Source organism: Penicillium atrosanguineum, assembly GCF_028827265.1.
Source record: "Penicillium atrosanguineum strain IBT 20685 chromosome Unknown utg000003l_segment0_segment0, whole genome shotgun sequence".
NCBI classification, from domain to species: Eukaryota; Fungi; Ascomycota; class Eurotiomycetes; order Eurotiales; family Aspergillaceae; genus Penicillium; species Penicillium atrosanguineum.
This window is the reverse complement of record NW_026623135.1, coordinates 2,076,827-2,094,580: the sequence shown is the minus strand read 5'-3', so window position 1 is coordinate 2,094,580 and position 17,754 is coordinate 2,076,827. Positions and strand designations below refer to the sequence as shown.

General features: G+C 52.3%; 6 protein-coding genes across 6 annotated transcripts; 2 read left to right on the top strand and 4 right to left on the bottom strand.

Moving 5' to 3' along the window:
• Positions 1 to 2,493: 2,493 nt before the first annotated feature.
• On the bottom strand, positions 2,494 to 4,519 carry hexA (putative Woronin body protein HexA; the record flags this gene model as incomplete). Its single annotated transcript, XM_056884259.1, has 3 exons — positions 2,494 to 3,475; positions 3,791 to 4,133; positions 4,477 to 4,519. 3 exons carry the CDS (start codon positions 4,517 to 4,519, stop codon positions 2,494 to 2,496), a joined length of 1,368 nt encoding a protein of 455 aa, XP_056742537.1.
• A 1,078-nt stretch (positions 4,520 to 5,597) lies between these two features.
• On the bottom strand, positions 5,598 to 9,730 carry N7443_004202 (uncharacterized protein; the record flags this gene model as incomplete). The annotated part of the gene is made up of 2 exons (XM_056884258.1): positions 5,598 to 9,575; positions 9,689 to 9,730. The coding sequence occupies 2 exons, from the start codon at positions 9,728 to 9,730 to the stop codon at positions 5,598 to 5,600; spliced, it is 4,020 nt and encodes a 1,339-aa protein (XP_056742536.1).
• A 479-nt stretch (positions 9,731 to 10,209) lies between these two features.
• On the top strand, positions 10,210 to 11,433 carry N7443_004201 (alpha/beta fold hydrolase; the record flags this gene model as incomplete). The annotated part of the gene is made up of 1 exon (XM_056884257.1): positions 10,210 to 11,433. The coding sequence occupies one exon, from the start codon at positions 10,210 to 10,212 to the stop codon at positions 11,431 to 11,433; it is 1,224 nt and encodes a 407-aa protein (XP_056742535.1).
• A 429-nt stretch (positions 11,434 to 11,862) lies between these two features.
• On the bottom strand, positions 11,863 to 12,712 carry N7443_004200 (copper acquisition factor BIM1-like domain-containing protein; the record flags this gene model as incomplete). Its single annotated transcript, XM_056884256.1, has 3 exons — positions 11,863 to 12,072; positions 12,132 to 12,445; positions 12,496 to 12,712. 3 exons carry the CDS (start codon positions 12,710 to 12,712, stop codon positions 11,863 to 11,865), a joined length of 741 nt encoding a protein of 246 aa, XP_056742534.1.
• Positions 12,713 to 13,845: 1,133 nt separating this feature from the next.
• N7443_004199 (SRR1 family protein) lies at positions 13,846 to 14,764 on the top strand (the record flags this gene model as incomplete). The annotated part of the gene is made up of 2 exons (XM_056884255.1): positions 13,846 to 14,320; positions 14,394 to 14,764. 2 exons carry the CDS (start codon positions 13,846 to 13,848, stop codon positions 14,762 to 14,764), a joined length of 846 nt encoding a protein of 281 aa, XP_056742533.1.
• A 713-nt stretch (positions 14,765 to 15,477) lies between these two features.
• bgt3 (uncharacterized protein) lies at positions 15,478 to 17,378 on the bottom strand (the record flags this gene model as incomplete). The annotated part of the gene is made up of 2 exons (XM_056884254.1): positions 15,478 to 15,622; positions 15,670 to 17,378. The coding sequence occupies 2 exons, from the start codon at positions 17,376 to 17,378 to the stop codon at positions 15,478 to 15,480; spliced, it is 1,854 nt and encodes a 617-aa protein (XP_056742532.1).
• Between the last annotated feature and the right edge of the window lie 376 nt (positions 17,379 to 17,754).

Genomic DNA, 17,754 nt, shown 5'->3' with positions numbered 1-17,754 from the left:
AATCACCGACAGGTCCCGCTCGTCGATTTTCCTTGTTTACTTCTATACGCTAAACGCGCCTCTGCTTGCTCAGCTTGTACCAATTTACGCTGCTATGTCAAATATTTGTAACGTCGCTGTGAAGCTACGAATCCTATTTATGTTTGCTGTACAGAGAAAAGCAAAAGTGTGAATACCGTCATTATATTCAGTCGCAACCGCTAGCTTTAGCTTTATTGTGTCTATGCGTAGCTAGGGCGAAGCGATCAATTGCATACCGCGATCTAGTGAACCTAGATTCTTGAGGACGCTGCTCCATTCCTACCAATGAAAAGTTTAGTCAGTCCGCCTTTCAAGGCCATAGCCCGATATTGACGATCGGTGGATCCATTCCTACCCGCAGCCTGCCGATGATTCTCAAATGATTACAGCCGAGCCAACCCACTCAGATCTCAGATCTCGGGGTAGTTCGGATTGGTACTCAACAGACCTGAGGCAATCAGAAACTGAGAATTTGTTAAGTTATGAGAACTTAAAAGTGAGTTCAGGAATTGAGTGGGCGTACAGTGCGTCCCGAAACCGGTGCAACCACTTACGCTCTTCGAGTGTTTTTCCAGCCACAACACGGAGACAAGCTAGTCTAAATTTGGGATATATCCGGAATATCAATATTTCCGTACCAGTTATATACGTCAAATTAAAAGAGGGTACCCGCAGAGCCCCCAAAACATACTAGCCGGTCTTGGCGCTGTGGCTGGAGAAACAATCAAAGAGTGTAAGTGGTTGCACCAGTTTCGGGACGCACTGTAATGTCCGGGGCTAGTCCATAGAATTGCGTGTTTTCGACGGACGGAGAAAAAAGTGCTTATGTCCAAAGGAGAACCTGTTTTCAACTATCGCTGTAGAAGAGCAACAATGTCTCATTGTAGTGTCTCAATTTCCCAAGGACTAGTGCCACAGTATGACACTCTGATCGCTGTTCGACAGTATCGCACCAAAGGGTTTGACAGCTGACATAAACAGTTTTTGATTATTATTCTGAACGTTTACACTGGGCCAGGTGAAGGAAGCGACGGTGGGAATCGTGGCCAAGGTGGTGATTAATTGTTGACCTTGTCCCGCCTTTCACCAAGACACATGAAGATGCTGGCGTTATAATTGTTTAACTTTGCTAGAGTTGCTTTGTTTTCGCAAGAGCCCTCAAAAATGAAATGGGCCGAATCGCAAAACTCAAAAAAAACACCAGGGATATAATGACAATTTCATTCTTAGCAGCTGAGGGCCGTGTGTTCTACTGTAGTAGTATAGTAACTTGCAACATTGATATGTTCCAAGGTTCCAAGGTTCAAATGTGGCCATGTACTGCACTCATGAAATACCCAATAGAATTATCCATGGATCCTCAAATAAAGTACTTCGATCATAAACGCTCGTTCACCCATGCGTGGTCTATAGAACCATGGCCCTATGCTCCTGTAATCACAAGGACCCATGAATTACATAAAGAGTAAAAACCAAAATAAAGTCATAGTCACTAACATGTCTTCCCCAAACTAGCCAACTGAAAGCCAACTCCTAACGCGTGTCGAGTCTCAAGGAAAGTGACGCGAGCTAAATTCTAAACGACGGATCTGAAGCCAGTCACTTCCTTTCCCCCTCATGTTTACTAATACTCTCCGCAATGAACCTCTAAGAAGCGATATAAGTCCAGACCCATGGATAGGACAGGATCTAATCTAGATGAAGTCGATCAGAGCCTATTCCTTATTCCACGTCACTGCGCCAAAGCCATATATCTATCCAATCAATACCAATATCAATATCAATATCAATATCAATATCTAGATTTGGATTTGGATTCGTAAGTTCATGTGAAATGGCTTAGCTTTACGGCACGGCTCCAATTGATCCCGCAAGGTGACGTAGACCCCGGAGCTCGCGGGTATGCATGGAAGATGCTCAACGGGGAAACGAACCCGATAAAACAACACCCCCCCAGATGAACCAATTGCAAAAAAGAAAGAAAATTATAGCGATCGACCATTGACAAGCGGATTCCTTGATTTTGAGCTAGAAATCTTCACGTACGGAGACCCAATTGCTGTCTAAAGGAGGGGACTGGGGTGGTGGTTGGGCAGCTGCTTAGGACAAAAACGAGATGTGAAACCCACCACGCCACGTCTCATGTTCTGGGACAGCTATGTATCTGCACTTGTCCGATTCCGAGAGCTCGAATATTACATTACAGGATACAGGATACAGGATACAGGAATACAATATACAGGAATACAATATACGTCCAGATCACATTCAAGCTCTGATTCATTGGCATTATCGCTTAGGTACCGGAGGACACATACATACAACATACAAGTCATATTTCAAATTTTCAACCCTCGCCAAAAAAAAAAAAATCAAGCCGTCATTTGAAAGGAAATCGTAAGACAAAGGAAATAATAAATCACACTATTCTTAAAGACCCGAACCAAGGGGGAATCCACGTCACTAAAACATTTACAGACGGGAGCCGTGGATGACCTTGAAGTCGACGACGAGCTCACGACCACCGTCGTTGATGACGAGGGCGCGGACGGAGCCACGGCCATCAGCGAAGGCTTCACGGATACGCTTGAAGAGGTTGCCCTGGGTAATGACGGGGAGACCCTGCTTGACATCGCCGGTCTCGGTCATGGCGACGAGCTTGCCGTCATCACGGAGGTCGAGGATGCGGTAGGTCTTGTAGACGGGGCCGAGCATGGTCTGGACAACCACGGAGGGAGAGGGGTTGGAGATGAAGCTGGACTCCTCCTGCAGGCCGCGAGAGAACAGATCAACACCGAGGTAACGGTGCTGGCCGGTCTGGGGGGAGACGGAGATCCGGATGACCTGGCAGGGACGGCCCTGAAGGATCAGGATGTCACCGACGCGGACGTAGTGGCAGGGGATGGGGATGGTCTCGGCGCTGGCACCGCCACGGGGCTCGACGATGCGAACGTTCTCGCGGGGACCCTCGGAGCCGTGGGACTCCTCATGCTCACCGTGGTGGAAGGGGTGCATGATGCGGTCGGCGGCGCGCTCAACGCCACGGCGGAAGGAGTGGTACTGGCCTTCGTCGTCGTAGTAGCCCATTTTGCGAGGTGCTTCACGGACAGTAGTCTTGACTTCGGTGGGGGCGGAGTAGTAGCGAGGAGCGGAAGACTGAACGGCTTCGGCTTCGCGACGGGGATAGCTTTCGCCTTGGTAGTCGCCTTGGTAGACGGACTGGGATTGGGGCTTGTAGGAACGGTTGTACGAGACGTCGACGGACTGGTCCGGGGAGTACTCGAAGCTTACGGGTTCCTGGAAACGACGTTCGTAAGAGACGTCGAACTGGGGGTTGGGAGAGGTCCGGCGACGGTAATCTCTCTCAGTGAGGTCGAGCTGGGTCTCGACGGTCTGATCGTAGACAGGGGGACGTTCCTCGAAACGAACCGAAGACTGTTGATAGTTGGGGTAGCTAAGGATGAAAGCGTTAGTGAAATGAAGAGAAAGTGTAAACATATAAACAAAAACAACACGCCGAACCCCGGTCACCGCTCATTGGGGCGAGTGGATCCTTCCCAGACGATTGGCGTGACACGTAATTCAGGTAATTCAGTCCGGGGCCGAATTCGCGACGCCTCCAAACCAGGATGCGGGCCATGCGCCGAATGGGCAGGTCCATAGTGTCTCCACAGTGGAGAGCCGCGCATCTCACTAGACCAGCCACGGGGTTTCGGGAAAGAAATTGGGAAATCAAAACAAAAACAGAGATCAACCCAAAAATACATACCGTTCACGAGTGAGGTCAACCTCGGCTGCGTAGTTGCGCTGCTGGTAGGGAGCACGAGCAGGAGCGGAGTGATCGTCCTTGATCTGGAACCGATCTTCTTTGATGTGAAAATCGATTTCTTCTTTTCCGTAGACGCGAGGGTCGGGGATGGGTCCCTTCGTATCTTCCCGTTCGGCGCGCGAAGTACGATCGAGTTGGACTTCTCCCTCTACTCTCGTCTGAGTAGTTTCAGAGACAGCGTCACTCCGGTACGACGACGGGAAGACACTGAAGGGGATAGGGACGCGGGCGTCAAAGTCCAGATTGACGGATGTCCGACGTCCTTTCTCGAATGCCTTTCGAACTGTTCAAGACAACTCGAAAGACTAGACAAGAAAAGACTTGACTGGGGGAAGTCTTTCTCGGAGAGAAGGAAAGAAGTAAGAATTGATCGGAATGGGATCAAATCTAATCTTTCGCGTGGATGACAGGGTAGTCAGGAATGTGTGTAGAGCAGAGGAATGGAAAGGGAAGAGGGAGGGGAGGACGGGGAGAGCTGGAGGTCATCGTTTATTTATCTCATGCGGTGTTTGTTTACTGCGCCTTGCCTGATTGGGGCGTGCGCGGATCACCGAGGTTGATTTCTGGTTCACTCATGATTATTCAAACCCTACTTTTTACTGGGTTTCACGTCCGTTACGGTGTACCAAGATTAAAGATCAAATTGATGGCTGGAATGCGGAGTCGCATTCCAGCCATCTATATCTGTTAGGTCTCTTCCCCTACGGAGTACTCCGTACGCATATAGTACAGTACGATTAGTACCCAAAGTACACCGCTCAAAATCTTTCACATGAGGCTGGCCAGCCCCGTAAACCCCGTAACCCCGTATTGAGCGAACGGTGGTTCTATCGCCATGGCAACCCCGGGCCAAATCGGACGCGCCCGCCGATCGCTCCACTCCTCTCTTGATCTCACAGTAAGGAAAACAGGGGGGGGACAAATCGAGGGTAGAATCCCCCTCTATATAACCATAGCCACCTCCTCGAGACCTCCTGGAGACCTCCTAGAGACCTGCTTGTATTCCACATTACGACCCATCTCACAGTGGAGACAGTGAAACCGACAACGCACAGCTCTCCACTTGGAATTGATGTGTCCAGAGCCCGAGCTGCCAGGTACTTCGACGGTGGTTGGGCGAGCCTGCAGGTGTCTAGACCGTATATTACCGAGGCTGGGCAGTGCAAAACGGGGGTTGCACAGGCGAGCTGAAAGTGGTGAAAAGTGGCTGGTTATCGGGACTCCACTTACTGCAACTGTGGACCTATGTAGGGGTGCTCTTTTTACCCACGGTGGGTTATTCGTCATCGTCCATTCGTCATTTTTGACTGAGCTGGGTATCTACCAAGTACAGTACAGTACTTTTTTGCTTGAAGGTCTCCACGTCGATCAATTGTGGTCCCAGGTCTAATTCCCAGGGTCAAGAAAATGCATCTATTAAGACATTGTGTAAACAGACCAAAAACACATAAACGAAGGAATTATACACGAATTGAAGAAACGAGGGTATCAACTGTATATAGTACGGGAACATGCTTCCAGGGACACTTGCACAATGCCCCAGCCAGAAAAAAAAAAAAAAAAAAAAAAGAGTGTAGTCGAAACAAGGTACAAGACTCGAAGGTATAATCAGGTATTAGAGATTAGATCCTCGCGGAATATTGCAATCCGTTTGATCGGGGTCAGAGACCAGACAATTGGATGTCTCAACACGGAAAGAAAATGGACATTAAACATGTAGAGGTTCGATCGCACGAAGTGAAGAGGTTCATGATCGTAGACCAAAGGCTTTGCGAAGCATGGGGAATCGTTTCTTTCGCCCGGATCCTGCGATCACCACATCGCGCGCGGCTGGGCCGGGGTCGGTGAGGTTCGTAATTTCAGAGCTGGCGTCGTGGAACTCAGGCTCGGGTTGGGAGGGTCCGGTTTCTGTGGCTGGAGAGTCGCCATTGACGAGAGTGCCATTGGCTGGAGCCGGCTTCTCCTTTCGCAGGGGCGATGATGGTGCACTCTGGACCTGCTCTGAAGCGGGTGTGGGGGCCGGCTGCTCTTCTTGGGGACGAAGCGGCCAGGCATCACCACCGAGGGTGTGTCGCTTGTTCTTCTTGAGCAGTTTGCCCGATGGCGAGGACGGCGGTTCCGCCTCGATAGTAGCCGTGTAGGTGTTTTCCATGGCGTAGGGTTCTCGCAATTGCTCGCGCTCCAGGCGTGATCGCTCAAGCGGCGTATCTCTCCGAGAGGGACTCTCGACATCGGCCTTGTAAACGCGACTATCGTTCTTGGCCTTCTTGAGACCGATACGAGTGAGGAAGCCTTGCTTTTTAGGTTGCATGAGGAACGCCTCGAGCTCCTTCTGACTCATGCCGCGCTGTCGAGCCACGGCTGCCATACCAGACATGTTCGGTGCATTGTGATCGCGAGAGCGTTGTAGCCGTGCGTCCCCACGCGGCGGGATCACCAATCCACCCGGAGTCTGAGCCTGACCGTGTTGCTGGCGATTGTCTTCAGAGCTATCCTCCAGGTCGGTCGAATCGCCGTCATGAGCGCCCTGGCGGCGGGGGATTCCACGAACGGGGCGCATGGCATTATTGCTACCTTCACCTTCGTCGCTGGAGTCGGCAAATCGACTGCGGAAGACTTGAGGGCGGGATTCATCCTCGTCGTCCGAATTGGCAAACCGAGTTGCACCCTTCGACTTGGGAGGCGGCTTGGTGAATTTTGCACGAGGAGGCGCTTTCTTGTTTGTGGAGAAGAAAGAGGTTCGCTCGCCTCCACCAGGTGGGCTTCGTAGGGTCTTGCGCATCGTTCCAGCGCCAGATCCAGACGACATTGGTCGATACTCCTCAGGGGAGCCTGCCCGGAGAGTTGGAGGCTGGGCTTGACCAGTAGGGACGGCGCCGGCTCTCATCGTCCGACGCATACCATGGAAGCCCTCACTGCGAGGTGAAGGAGTAGCGCGCTTGAAACTGCTCGATGAATCACTACCATTTGACGCTGTTCGACGAAGGGAATTCGGGAAGGCGGCCACGGGGCTCTTCATTTGGAACGCCGGGCCAAGAGACACAGGTCGGTTCTGAGTCTTGCCATATGCCGCACCATTGACAGGCTGTGACCGGCGATCCTGCAGGCCAGAGCTTCCGTAAGCATCGACAGAACCAGTCCGTTTCTGTTTGTTTTCTGATTGCATGGCCCCGTTCTGGGATGCTCCAGCTTGAGACTTGGATGGCGGAGGCGGAGAGGGGGATTCTGGGAAAGCCATGGCAGTAGATGACTCTTCCATCTTGCGATTAACAGATTCTTGCGTTGGCGTTATAGAGCGAGGTTCCTCCGCAGCCTCTGTGACATCTTGCGATTGACTGTCGACAGCCACAGTCCGAGTAGTCGGCCTGGGAGTAATGTCACGACTTTCGCTGGTCGTGTCTAGAGGAACTGATGATCTAGGGATTGCTCGACTATCGACAATGGCATTGATCGACCCGAAGCCATCTCCGTCGAAGTCTTCCTCCGCATCACTGTAGATGCTGTCACCCGAATCGCCCTCGGTATCAACGTCGTCCAAGTTGGGAAGAGGGCTTGCCATAGGCTGCCTAATTCCTTCAGCTGCAGACTTAGGCTTGCGATCCGAGTTCGGCGGCGGAAATCCACCTGGAACCTGGTATTGATCAAGGCTTGACCGGTTTGACCGCGATTGATCAAAGCTGGGCCGGTCGTTCTCGAGCATGGGAGTAGCTGGCTGGACAGCAATGGACGGTAGAGCAGTCTCGGATTCTGCCTCAGTAAATGGTGGGTTTTCGGCGATCCCACCCAGGGCGGTGCCATCCAATTTTTTGTCCGAAGATGGCTCCTTCAAAGAAGAAGGCTCGCCTTTGACAGAGAATTGCTCCACAGACTTGACATCATGGACCTGCGACGACTCCGCGGGATAGACCTTGGGAAGCATGCTTCCAAGGGCATGATCATTAGAAAATGAAACGCCCCGATCTGGAGCCTCATCCCCAGATGTGCCGGTAGATTCGTTGTCGCTAAATTGAGGGATGGGAGGGACCGGAGTACCATCTCGGTTCTTTCGAACGCTACCAAATGATGGCAGGACCGGTCGGGGCTTCAAAACTTCGTCAAAGTCGTCATCGCCTGTGACATGGTCTGACGGTTGCTTCTTCCTGCCAACGCCGAACCAATTCTTGCGAGTCTTGGACTTACCCGGAGGTGAGTCCGGCGCGTAGTCTTCGGGGGATGTTGGAGGACTAGCTGCGACTCCAACAATCTCGGCCGCGTCATCAAAGCTGACCCTAACAGACTTCTTCTTCGGCACAGGTCGAGAACCATCATCTGAGGCTACCGAAGTTCCATCGGACAACTCACTCGTGGGCACAATTCGACCAGTATGAGCAGCCCGCCTGTCCGGAGACAGAGAGTCTCCGCGTTGGCTTTTCAGCGCTGATTTCACGGGTGATACTGACCTCGGCGGAGGCTGATGAACTTGATCGCCAGCTGCGGAAACGGAAAGCCACTTGGAGAAGTGGGCAGATCGATTGGGGCTGCTTGGCTGGCGTGCATGTTCAGGTTGCTGCGGCGTAGATTCCTTGTCCGCCGTCGGAGACGGCTGAGGGGTCGACACCGTCTCAGCATGGTCAACGGTAGGTGATGCTGTCGCAGATCGGTTTCGGGTCTCCTCAACACGAGAGGCATTGATTTTACCTGCCGGCTCCTGCTCCTCAATGACTGTCGATGGCCATCGTTCAATAGCTCGGGAAGGTTGCTCCTCAATATCTGGGTTAGTGACTGCAATTGGCCCATCGTCACCAGAGCGTTGATCCCGTGTGCGGGTATCAAGGGGCTCTGGATCTATCCGTTCGCGCCTTGCATGAGCCGTCTCCACCCGTGGGCTGTCTTTGTGCATACTAACGGCCTTAGCTGCGGCTGCGGCGGTGCCAGCCGGAGCGCCAACAGATTTGATGACGTTTTTCTCCTCTGCATTCTCTGCACCATGACGTCTGGACTTGGGATTCAACGCCTTCTCTGCTACTTGGGAGGGCGATTGTTGAGCACTGGCCGCAGCTGCAGGTACCACACGACCCGAAGGTCCCTCCCGACTCACAGGGCGATTCTCATGCACAGCCGGTATCACCGGTGGAGAAATTGGCCGTGAGAAATTGACCGAGCTCCTACTATTCGGTCGATCCGTCTCAGGCACCGTTCCCAGGCTACTAAGCCGGTTGTGCGCCGAGTGTACCGCCGAACCCCCTTCTCGCCCTCCTCGATCCGCACTGACGCCTCGTGCGCTTGCCCGTGGTGGAGAAGCGGGAGGTGTTCGCATCTGTGGTTGCATGCTCACAGCGCGGCGGTTTCGGGGGTTTCCGCTCGCATATTGCGGAGGAACGGACGGCAGCGGAGGTGCATTGCTCGGTGTGTGGTTTATGGGCCCTGAGCTCGTGGATGGGCGATGAGGGGACGGTTCGCGAAAGCTTCTTGCCGTCATCGAGCCGGAGCTGCTCGATCGACGCAGAGTGCCACTGACACTCGCTGACCGGCGACCGGACACGGGGTTGGCCTGCGACTGGCTCGAGGACCGCCGCTGAACCATCCGCTTGGTCTCGACATTTCCGACGGAGGTTGGAGTCGGTGTGCGATTGCGTAGAGCGGCGGCTGCGGCTGCGGACGAGAGACTATTCGTGGATGGTTGGGACTTTAGGAAGGCATGGCTGGCGGCGGTCTGCGCTGATTGAGCGGAGGCGGTAGGTAGCGGCTACATTAAGCAGACAAGGTTAGCGCACTCGTATTCATCGTGAATTACCTCGAGTCGAGGTTCCCAAGGATCGTGGGAATCCTCGAGTAGAGGTTAGGCAGCTCGGTACGTACCACCTGGTGATAGGAGGAGCTTCTCTTGCGACGGCCGAACATGGCTACTCGTGCTCCAGAGCTTCACGGGGAACGAATCGGATAGCCGGCCGGACACTGCGCTCAGCAGCGCCGGGGTTGATCCGAGATTGAGACGGAAGACTCGGATGTGTGATGGTTGTGGCCCGACGAAAGACCTGTAGAGGCGCGTAGAGTATGGGAAAGGAGGGTCGCGAAGATGGAAGAGAGAGAACGCGACGAGGCCAGGAACGAGTGAGCCAGGGTAAGGGGTTGGAAAAAACCTAGAGACCAAGGGTTTTTTTTCACAACAGGTTACATTCAGTGGAAAGCGATGAAGGTTTTCGGGAGGTGAGCACTTGCGTCATGACTGCCTCCTGGGTCAGGCACGGCTCCTCCCTAAAAAACAGGCTGATGGTTCCCCCGAATCACAGCTTTATAAAACACATCTCAGGATCCATTCCGGGTCTATTGATTCTAAATTTACTACAGGTTATTACGAACAAGGTCTAGGCTCATCAATTATGTCCCTGGATGCCTCACCCTCGCTTTTGCCCCTCCCCGAGGGCGTCTCAAGCCGCCTCGTTCCAACTCCCGATCTCACCTTTCACGTTCTGGAAGCTGGAGCCACTCCCGATCGTGATCGTCCCTTGGTGATCTTATTACACGGTTTCCCCGAAATTGCCTATTCATGGCGTCGAGTTCTGCCCCAGCTCGCCGCCGCCGGCTTCTACGCCGTAGCCCCTGACCAGCGTGGCTTTGGCCGCACCGTCGGCTGGGACGATCGAGCGTATGAGCATGTCGATCTGCACAGTTTCTCAATGACCACTTTCGTGCGCGATGTGGTGGTTTTGGTGCATGCTCTGGGCTATCGATCGGTTCGATGTGTAGTGGGTCACGATTGTGGCGCTATGACGGCGGCCACTTGTGCCTTGATCCGACCGGATTTCTTCGAGAGTATTGTTCTGATGAGCCATCCATTCAATGGCAGTCCTAACCTGCCTTTCAATACTGCGAATGAGGGCAGCGATGAGGAACAGGCTGCAGCTGCAGCACGGGGTGGTGGTGGTGGTACTGAAGGCTCTGCTGCTGCTTCGGGGATCCACGATGCTTTGGCCAAACTTGGTCGCAAGCACTATAAATGGTACTATTCGACCCCCCAGGCTGGTCCTGATATGTCGTCTCTCTCTTTAGAGGATCTGCGCCGCTTCCTGCGAGGGTACTTCCATTTAAAGAGTGGTTCCTGGCCCGGTAACAAGCCGCGCCAATTGTCTGGCTGGACTGCTGAAGAGGTTGTTCAAATGCCTGGATATTACATCATGCCTCTAGACGCAACAATGCCCGAGACTGTAGAAGGGGATATGGCCGATGAGCCGACAAAGGGCATGTCCTCACATTCATGGCTGCCCGAGAATGAACTTGCAGTCTACGCGGCTGAGTATGCTCGCACCGGTTTCCAAGGTGGGTTAAATTGGTATCGTGTGCGTACTGCTCCGGGAGGTCGTTTTACCAAGGACTATGATACCTTTGCGGGGAAGAAGATCGAACCTCCATGTGCGTTTGTATCTGGAAAGCTGGATTGGGGCATCTATCAAGAACCCGGTGCACTAGAGAAGATGACCAGTGGTGCAGTCTGTTCTGATTTCCGGATACTGCGGCTTCTCGATGGAGTGGGTCATTGGGTTCCTCAGGAGGCTCCAGATGAGGTTGCGCAGACCATCATTGAATTGACCAACAGTCTTGCGTAGATTATGGATAAAGCATGTTATTTTTTACTTTCTATAAGTACATATCTAGGTGGTTTTCAATGCTTACTTATGCATAATGTTACACAGCCTCTATTCTGAATGCTGATCTCTCTACAACAATTGATCAAGGCCTTCCATGGTCACTATCTTGAGGCAGGTTTAGAAGATAGCAAGGCTATGATAGAGAAAAATATATCTTTGAATCTTTGAATCCGCAATGACCCAACACTGATGACAAGTCCATTAAAGGCGAATTAAGACCACTAGAGACCATATACATACAAGCAATGCTCACATATAAGAGAGGCGGTATAATAAATTCAACATTTTGGACGTATATCCTCATTAAGCAAATCAACCATAAGAGAAAGGGTATGTTTCAAATCAACGCGTCGCACACAAATGCAAGTCAAAAACCAGATCAGACATTTACAAAAACGAGCCAAAGAACACAGCAACCATAATCGGCACCAGAGCAAGCAACGTACTCTGAGGCTTCACCATCGCCACACCACTCGTCCCAATAGCAGAAGTAGTATACATATACTGGAAGCTGAGATCGCTAGAATTGAAGCAGTTGTCCCGGGTAACTTCTTGGATTTCAGGGTCATGGTCATCGGCGAAGATGATATCGGCACACTACATCAAATCAGCAAGTGCCCAAAGATGGATATAGAATGTGGTGAAGTGGGACATACGTTAAACAGAGCGGCGCCATGCTTAGCCACTTCCACGACCTGGATAGTCGCGTAATCACCAGCCTTGACGCTAATATTGGCCGGCAGCGGCACCTGAGGCAGACAGAAGGTACCAGGGTAGGGGTTGTTGGTCGGGCCGGTGATCTGGAACGGGGAGACGACGGGATGGCTCATATTCTCTGGAGTCTCGCCGAAGCCGAGGTTGACGTAGATGAGTGCGGTCTCGTGGCCCGGGAACCAGCCCGGTTGAACAGCAAGGGCACCGCCGTTTATGGGCCATTTTGTGCGGTTAGTGGAGGTGGGCATTCCGCCGCCTGGAAGGAATTAGTGAGGGGTTCGATGGGACGGACGGAAGGCTGCTTACATGGGTAGATCCATTCCATGCCGTAGGGGTAGTAGAGGGAGCCATTTTTAGTATTGTAGGCTACCCCGAGGCCATTTGCTTCGGCGATTGTGCCGTTGGTGTTCAGGTTGTTTCCTCGGTAGCCGGGGTATGTGATGACGGTGTGGGCATGGGTGAGGCTTGCACAGAGTAGGACCACGAGGGTGGCCCAGGAGGATATCGACGTTTGGATAGTCATGGTGAATGTGGATGTGGACGTAGACTAGATGTGAAAGCGACGAGCTCAAATCGCAGGTCCAGAGGAGAACCGGTCCCTTATTATCGCCGAATGACGGTCAACGTCAATCTCCAAATGGCACGGTGCAAGCAGGCTGGGTGTTCAGGAAAGAAAAGGATCATGAATCCGGAGCACTCAACCAGACCAAGCCACGGAAGGTTTTCGAGGGCTGGTCGGCCTCTTTTTGAGGGGGTACCGAATGCAATGCAGGCATCGCAAATGCGGACGAGTCAGGATGTGGGATCCAAGTGTGACTGAGAGTGCAGGTTCAACCGCCGGTGACTGGCCGAGGGCCACTCAGTGGACCAGGGATGTCGGGGATCATCACGGCTTACTGCAAGTGCAGTCACTTTACCCCCGTTTTGGGCACAGTGATTGGTGGGGCGCCTGCAGTTCGAAGCGCCGAGGGGCGACGCTAATCCTGGGCTTGAGGGGTTGCTCTGTCTTGCCCGGCGCCTAGAGTGCTGGGAGGTGTGATGGATGCAAGCGTTCACGGCTAAGCAACGGTGTTCCTGTGGGAAGAGCCGTAGTGTCACCGATCATGTTGTCGGTTGGAACGCCGTTAGGAGCTGTTTGGCTATATAGATGTGACGGGTGCGGGATGGCTCCACCTAGGTCTTGAGGTGGAAGCTTCTCCATCCGAACCTGTACTGTACTTGACTTCATTCCGGAAGAAACATGGATCAATTTTATATCCCACTGCTACCTCCTAGCTCCGTCAACGACCCCGGGAAAGCTACCATAGATCTTATCAGAGCTTCCAAGGACTCGGTGAATATCTACAATTTACAATTTACAATTTACACAGCAAGACAGCAATACTGCACAGAGAAACGTCTATCAAAAGAACCCTTCAATCCGAACGATGGCACCAATTCACTATCACATCACTAGACCACTTTCACAGAGTATAACCATCTAGACTCCGATCGAACCTCCCTAGATAAGAATCATAGACACAGGACCCGCCATAAAACCGCTGACTAATCCAGATCCCCCAGTTCCACCGCGGGGCCCCAAAAAAAAAAAGATGAAGATCAAGCTCACGAACCCTGCCATCTTATATAAAATACCTCCTCAAACGGCAATTCAGAATGCCACACACATCCCGACAAAAGCGCACTTCTAACCCGGCGCAAAAACGCCTCCAAGTAACCTCATCCGACGGCTGGACCCATGTCACAAGCAGCAACAATGTGCGCCGGGTAATGCGCACATCCCGAGTCCCAAGCGCAGCCCAAGCAAAAGAAGAAGAAGAATCCATACTCGGACCGGCCGAAGCACCAGCGCGCCTCACCTTCGACGATCTACAGACGCAGTACGCGGCGCATCGAGATCGCTGGGTTGAATCCGAGACATGGAAGACGCTCTCGAAGCTTCTTGCCGAGCAAATGCGTGAGAGAGAACGTATCGTATTAAACGATGACACGGCGTGGGGGCCCGTGGATGCGATTGTTTGTATCGGACTCGGCAGTCCGAGTGGGTTCCTGCGTGATGGGTGGGTTGATCGGCGAACGGTATCGATGTATCAGCTTGCAGCGCTGGATAGTATGGCGACGCAATTATCCCGTTCGTTTAATTCTTTTCCTTTCTCTTCTCGTTCCTTTCAATTCTGCAAAACTAACTCGAGCTGAAAAAAAAGAAGGTCCGGATGATAGCATCCCGTTCTCGTTCCCTATCTACGCACAAGACCCCGTCTTCAACGGCCTCGATTGTTTACTTCTCGAATCGCTGGGTATAACGATCGTCAATGACCCGGTTGCATTCGAACGTATTACGCAAAATACACTACTTTTCTGTCCTGGCGCGGAGAAGAAGCATCTCGAGCTGGTTTTGCCGTCGAATCCGTGTCTTGTTTTCGGCGGGCCGTTGGAGATGGCCGATTCGGAGGTTATACAGAGTTATACATCGAGGGTGGAATCAAGGGGCTTGGTTCCGTTCACGATCAATGAGCATGCGTTTTGGAAGATGAGGTTGTATTTCCGCAAGGAGGAGGCGCAGGAGGAGGAGTGATCTTGGTGCTATTTAGAGGGTCATATTGCATTTTGCATGGTGAGGAGTTTTGGGATTTGCTACTTTTTGAATGATAGTTTCATTCTCGCCATGGGATGGATGTAAATATAACGAGTGCTGCGGATGTTCGTCTAGGAACTCGAAGTGCAGTACATGAACATGCTCTACACATGTGGGTGCCATACCTATTTCTATGTTAAAATGATGGTGGCTTGGTAGGCTCGTACGTAGTCCATACCAAGCTTTCTACTGTCTTGAATGACCCCCCGTTCATCTGAAACATCGAGACATCATTCAGCCCTAGAGTGCTAGTACTTGCGATAATCTCCTATTGAAGCAAACTGCGAAACATGTGCAGCAGACATAAATCAGAATTAATTGCGGAACGACTATTTACACCATTTGCTAAACCGAGACGCGCGAAAAAAAAGCCAAATCGATATCCTATGCAGAGAATTCCATCCCGAAATGTCTCAAGTGCTCGCAACTGGTCCGCAGACTAACGCCTTGCGCAAAGTAGTGAAGAGAAAAAAAAGAAAGCAAAAACAATGTCGGATTGCCACTTGAGGCAACAAGATCAGAGGGATAGGATGGGATGGAGATGTAGGAGTCGAAGGATAGAAAAGGAGGAATGTCTTTTAAGGTAGGGACGGGATAAGATGAGGACGTATATGCATGCGGGTTGTTTTCATGATCATGATCCCAGAGGGAAATTAAGAGGCGGTTTTACCGTCGCAGGAAGGGATCTTGAGACCGGGTTTGATCTCGCGTGCTTGATCCATCAGGCCCCATTTGTCTTCCCAATCTTTGCCGGGCGTGTTGAATTGGATCTTCCACGGTTCGTCGAAGGCTTCGAACCTGTTTTGCATTAGTTATGTTCATCATCTCAAGAGAAGGAAGCGTACCAGAAGTAGTCGGTGCCATTTTCTAGAGCCTGGCAGACCCAGTCGGACATGAATGTGTTCATGTTGGCGATACTAGCCACTGAGCCAGGCGTATCGGAGTCGCAAGTGGGACTTTCTCCGCAGTCTTTTCCACCACCGCTGGGCCAGCCCACTTCGGAGATGATCTGTTTCTTGTCGGTGCCTGCGGTCAGGTCGACGTCGTGGGTTTGCCAGAAATCCCAGGTCCATGCTGCTGCTACGTCGACATTGACGCCAGCGAAGAAGGGATGCACATTGGACATGACAACGTCAACTGCTTTGACGAGCTGGGCATTCCAGTTGTCTCCGAGGTCGGAGGTTGCGACGAGCAGGTCGAGACTGCGCTTTTTAAGTGCAGAGCGGACGTCGTCGAGGTAGCTAATGAGGTTCGTTTCGGCAGTTGCGATGTCGGGACCAGCTCGGTACAGGGCCTCGTTACCCACGATAATGCCCTTGAAGATGGAAGTGTTTGTTTTGTCGAGAATGTCATAGAGCTGGTCGATCTGGCGGTTGGTTGTGGTCGTGTTGGAATCAATCCACACACCTAGCCAAACCTTCATATCGGTCAATCCCAACTTGTCAATCGCGTGCAGGGTCATCTCGGTCTGGTTGCAATCCGTGCCGTAGAGTCGAACAGTGTTAGTCAACTGCGAAAGCACGGCCAAATCCCGAGTAACATTGTTCTGCGAAGGCGGATACTTCAGACAAAGCGGATACTGCACACCCCACGGCGTGTAATCCATGCCTGGGAACACTTTGTGCAAATCTTTGTTGTTCATGAGCGCTTTGATCTCATCCGAGTCCTTGTCAAGATCGCCATTTTGTTTTGTATCATCATCAGCCGAGTTGTCATTCGACGAGCCGCCATTGTTGCCCTTATTTCCAATTGTTCCTCCAACGGCACCACCGATAATAGCACCAAGGATGACAAGACCAAGAATAAGCCCAACAAGCAACCCTCGCTTCTTCCGCGACATCCCGGTTCCCGGACCCTTCTTCTCTCCATCTCCATCTCCGCTTTCCAACCCACCACCAGGGACAGGCCCGTAAGACGGACTGGCATTCCGACCATTACCGAACAAACCACCTAGAACCCCACCAGCAGCCGCACCACCCGCCGCGCCAGTCGCGACAGGAGCATTTGATCTCGGCACGAACCCGTCATCCCCATCGTCAGCGATATCATCTGGATTGATAACCGCCTGAGGACTGTACTGAGAATGTCGCTGATACGGGCCATCGGTAACAATTCCACCCCCATAAGGAGCGTGATACTCCAATATACTGCGCCGATTCGACCCATCACTAAGATGTGTTGAAGATTGACCCGGAGATCGAATGCCCGGTGCAGCAGCCGAAGCACCTAAAGCCATATTTGAGCCATACGACTGCTCAGCTTGTAGAGACTCAGAGCTTCCATAGCCAGCAGGTGGGACGTAGGGATTATCCGAGCCGCTGGTGTGAAAGGCGCGCTCGGAGGGACCGGCAAAGCCATCATGATCCATGGTGTGAACAGCGTCGATGCCGCTAAGGCGATCGTGGGAGTTTGCGACTCCGAGTGCGATGCCACTAATACCGCCGCCGACGGAGGAAGGACCTAGATTATCGACACCAGGAGTGGTGGTGGAATTGTGTCGCGTGTAAGCGTACCGATGGGGTGGTGGGACTGGGTATTCTGAATTGTCGCTCATTTGTGAAAGTGTGCTGGATTGTCCAGCTGTGGAGCAGATCCGGACCTGGTATGTAGGGACCGTTGCTGCCTACGAGAGAGGACAGAAAGTCGAGTTCTCGAGAATGAGGGGAGTGAGAAATTGTAGAGAGGTAAATGTGAGGGAGAAAAAGAAACTATTGCAAAACAGGTGAGATCCGGTTCCCGACGAAACGAGCGGAGGCGTAGTTGTGTCAGGTTAAGTTTAGGATGAGACCGGCTAGAGAGTTCAGGCGTGACAGAGTGGAATGAGGAATGGATGGCACCCGTGGACGGTACCTGTGGACGGGTTCAGGTCTAAGGGCGGGAAGGTTTCCAGGCCGCGATCGTCAACACAAGGGTGGCCCGGACAACGGATG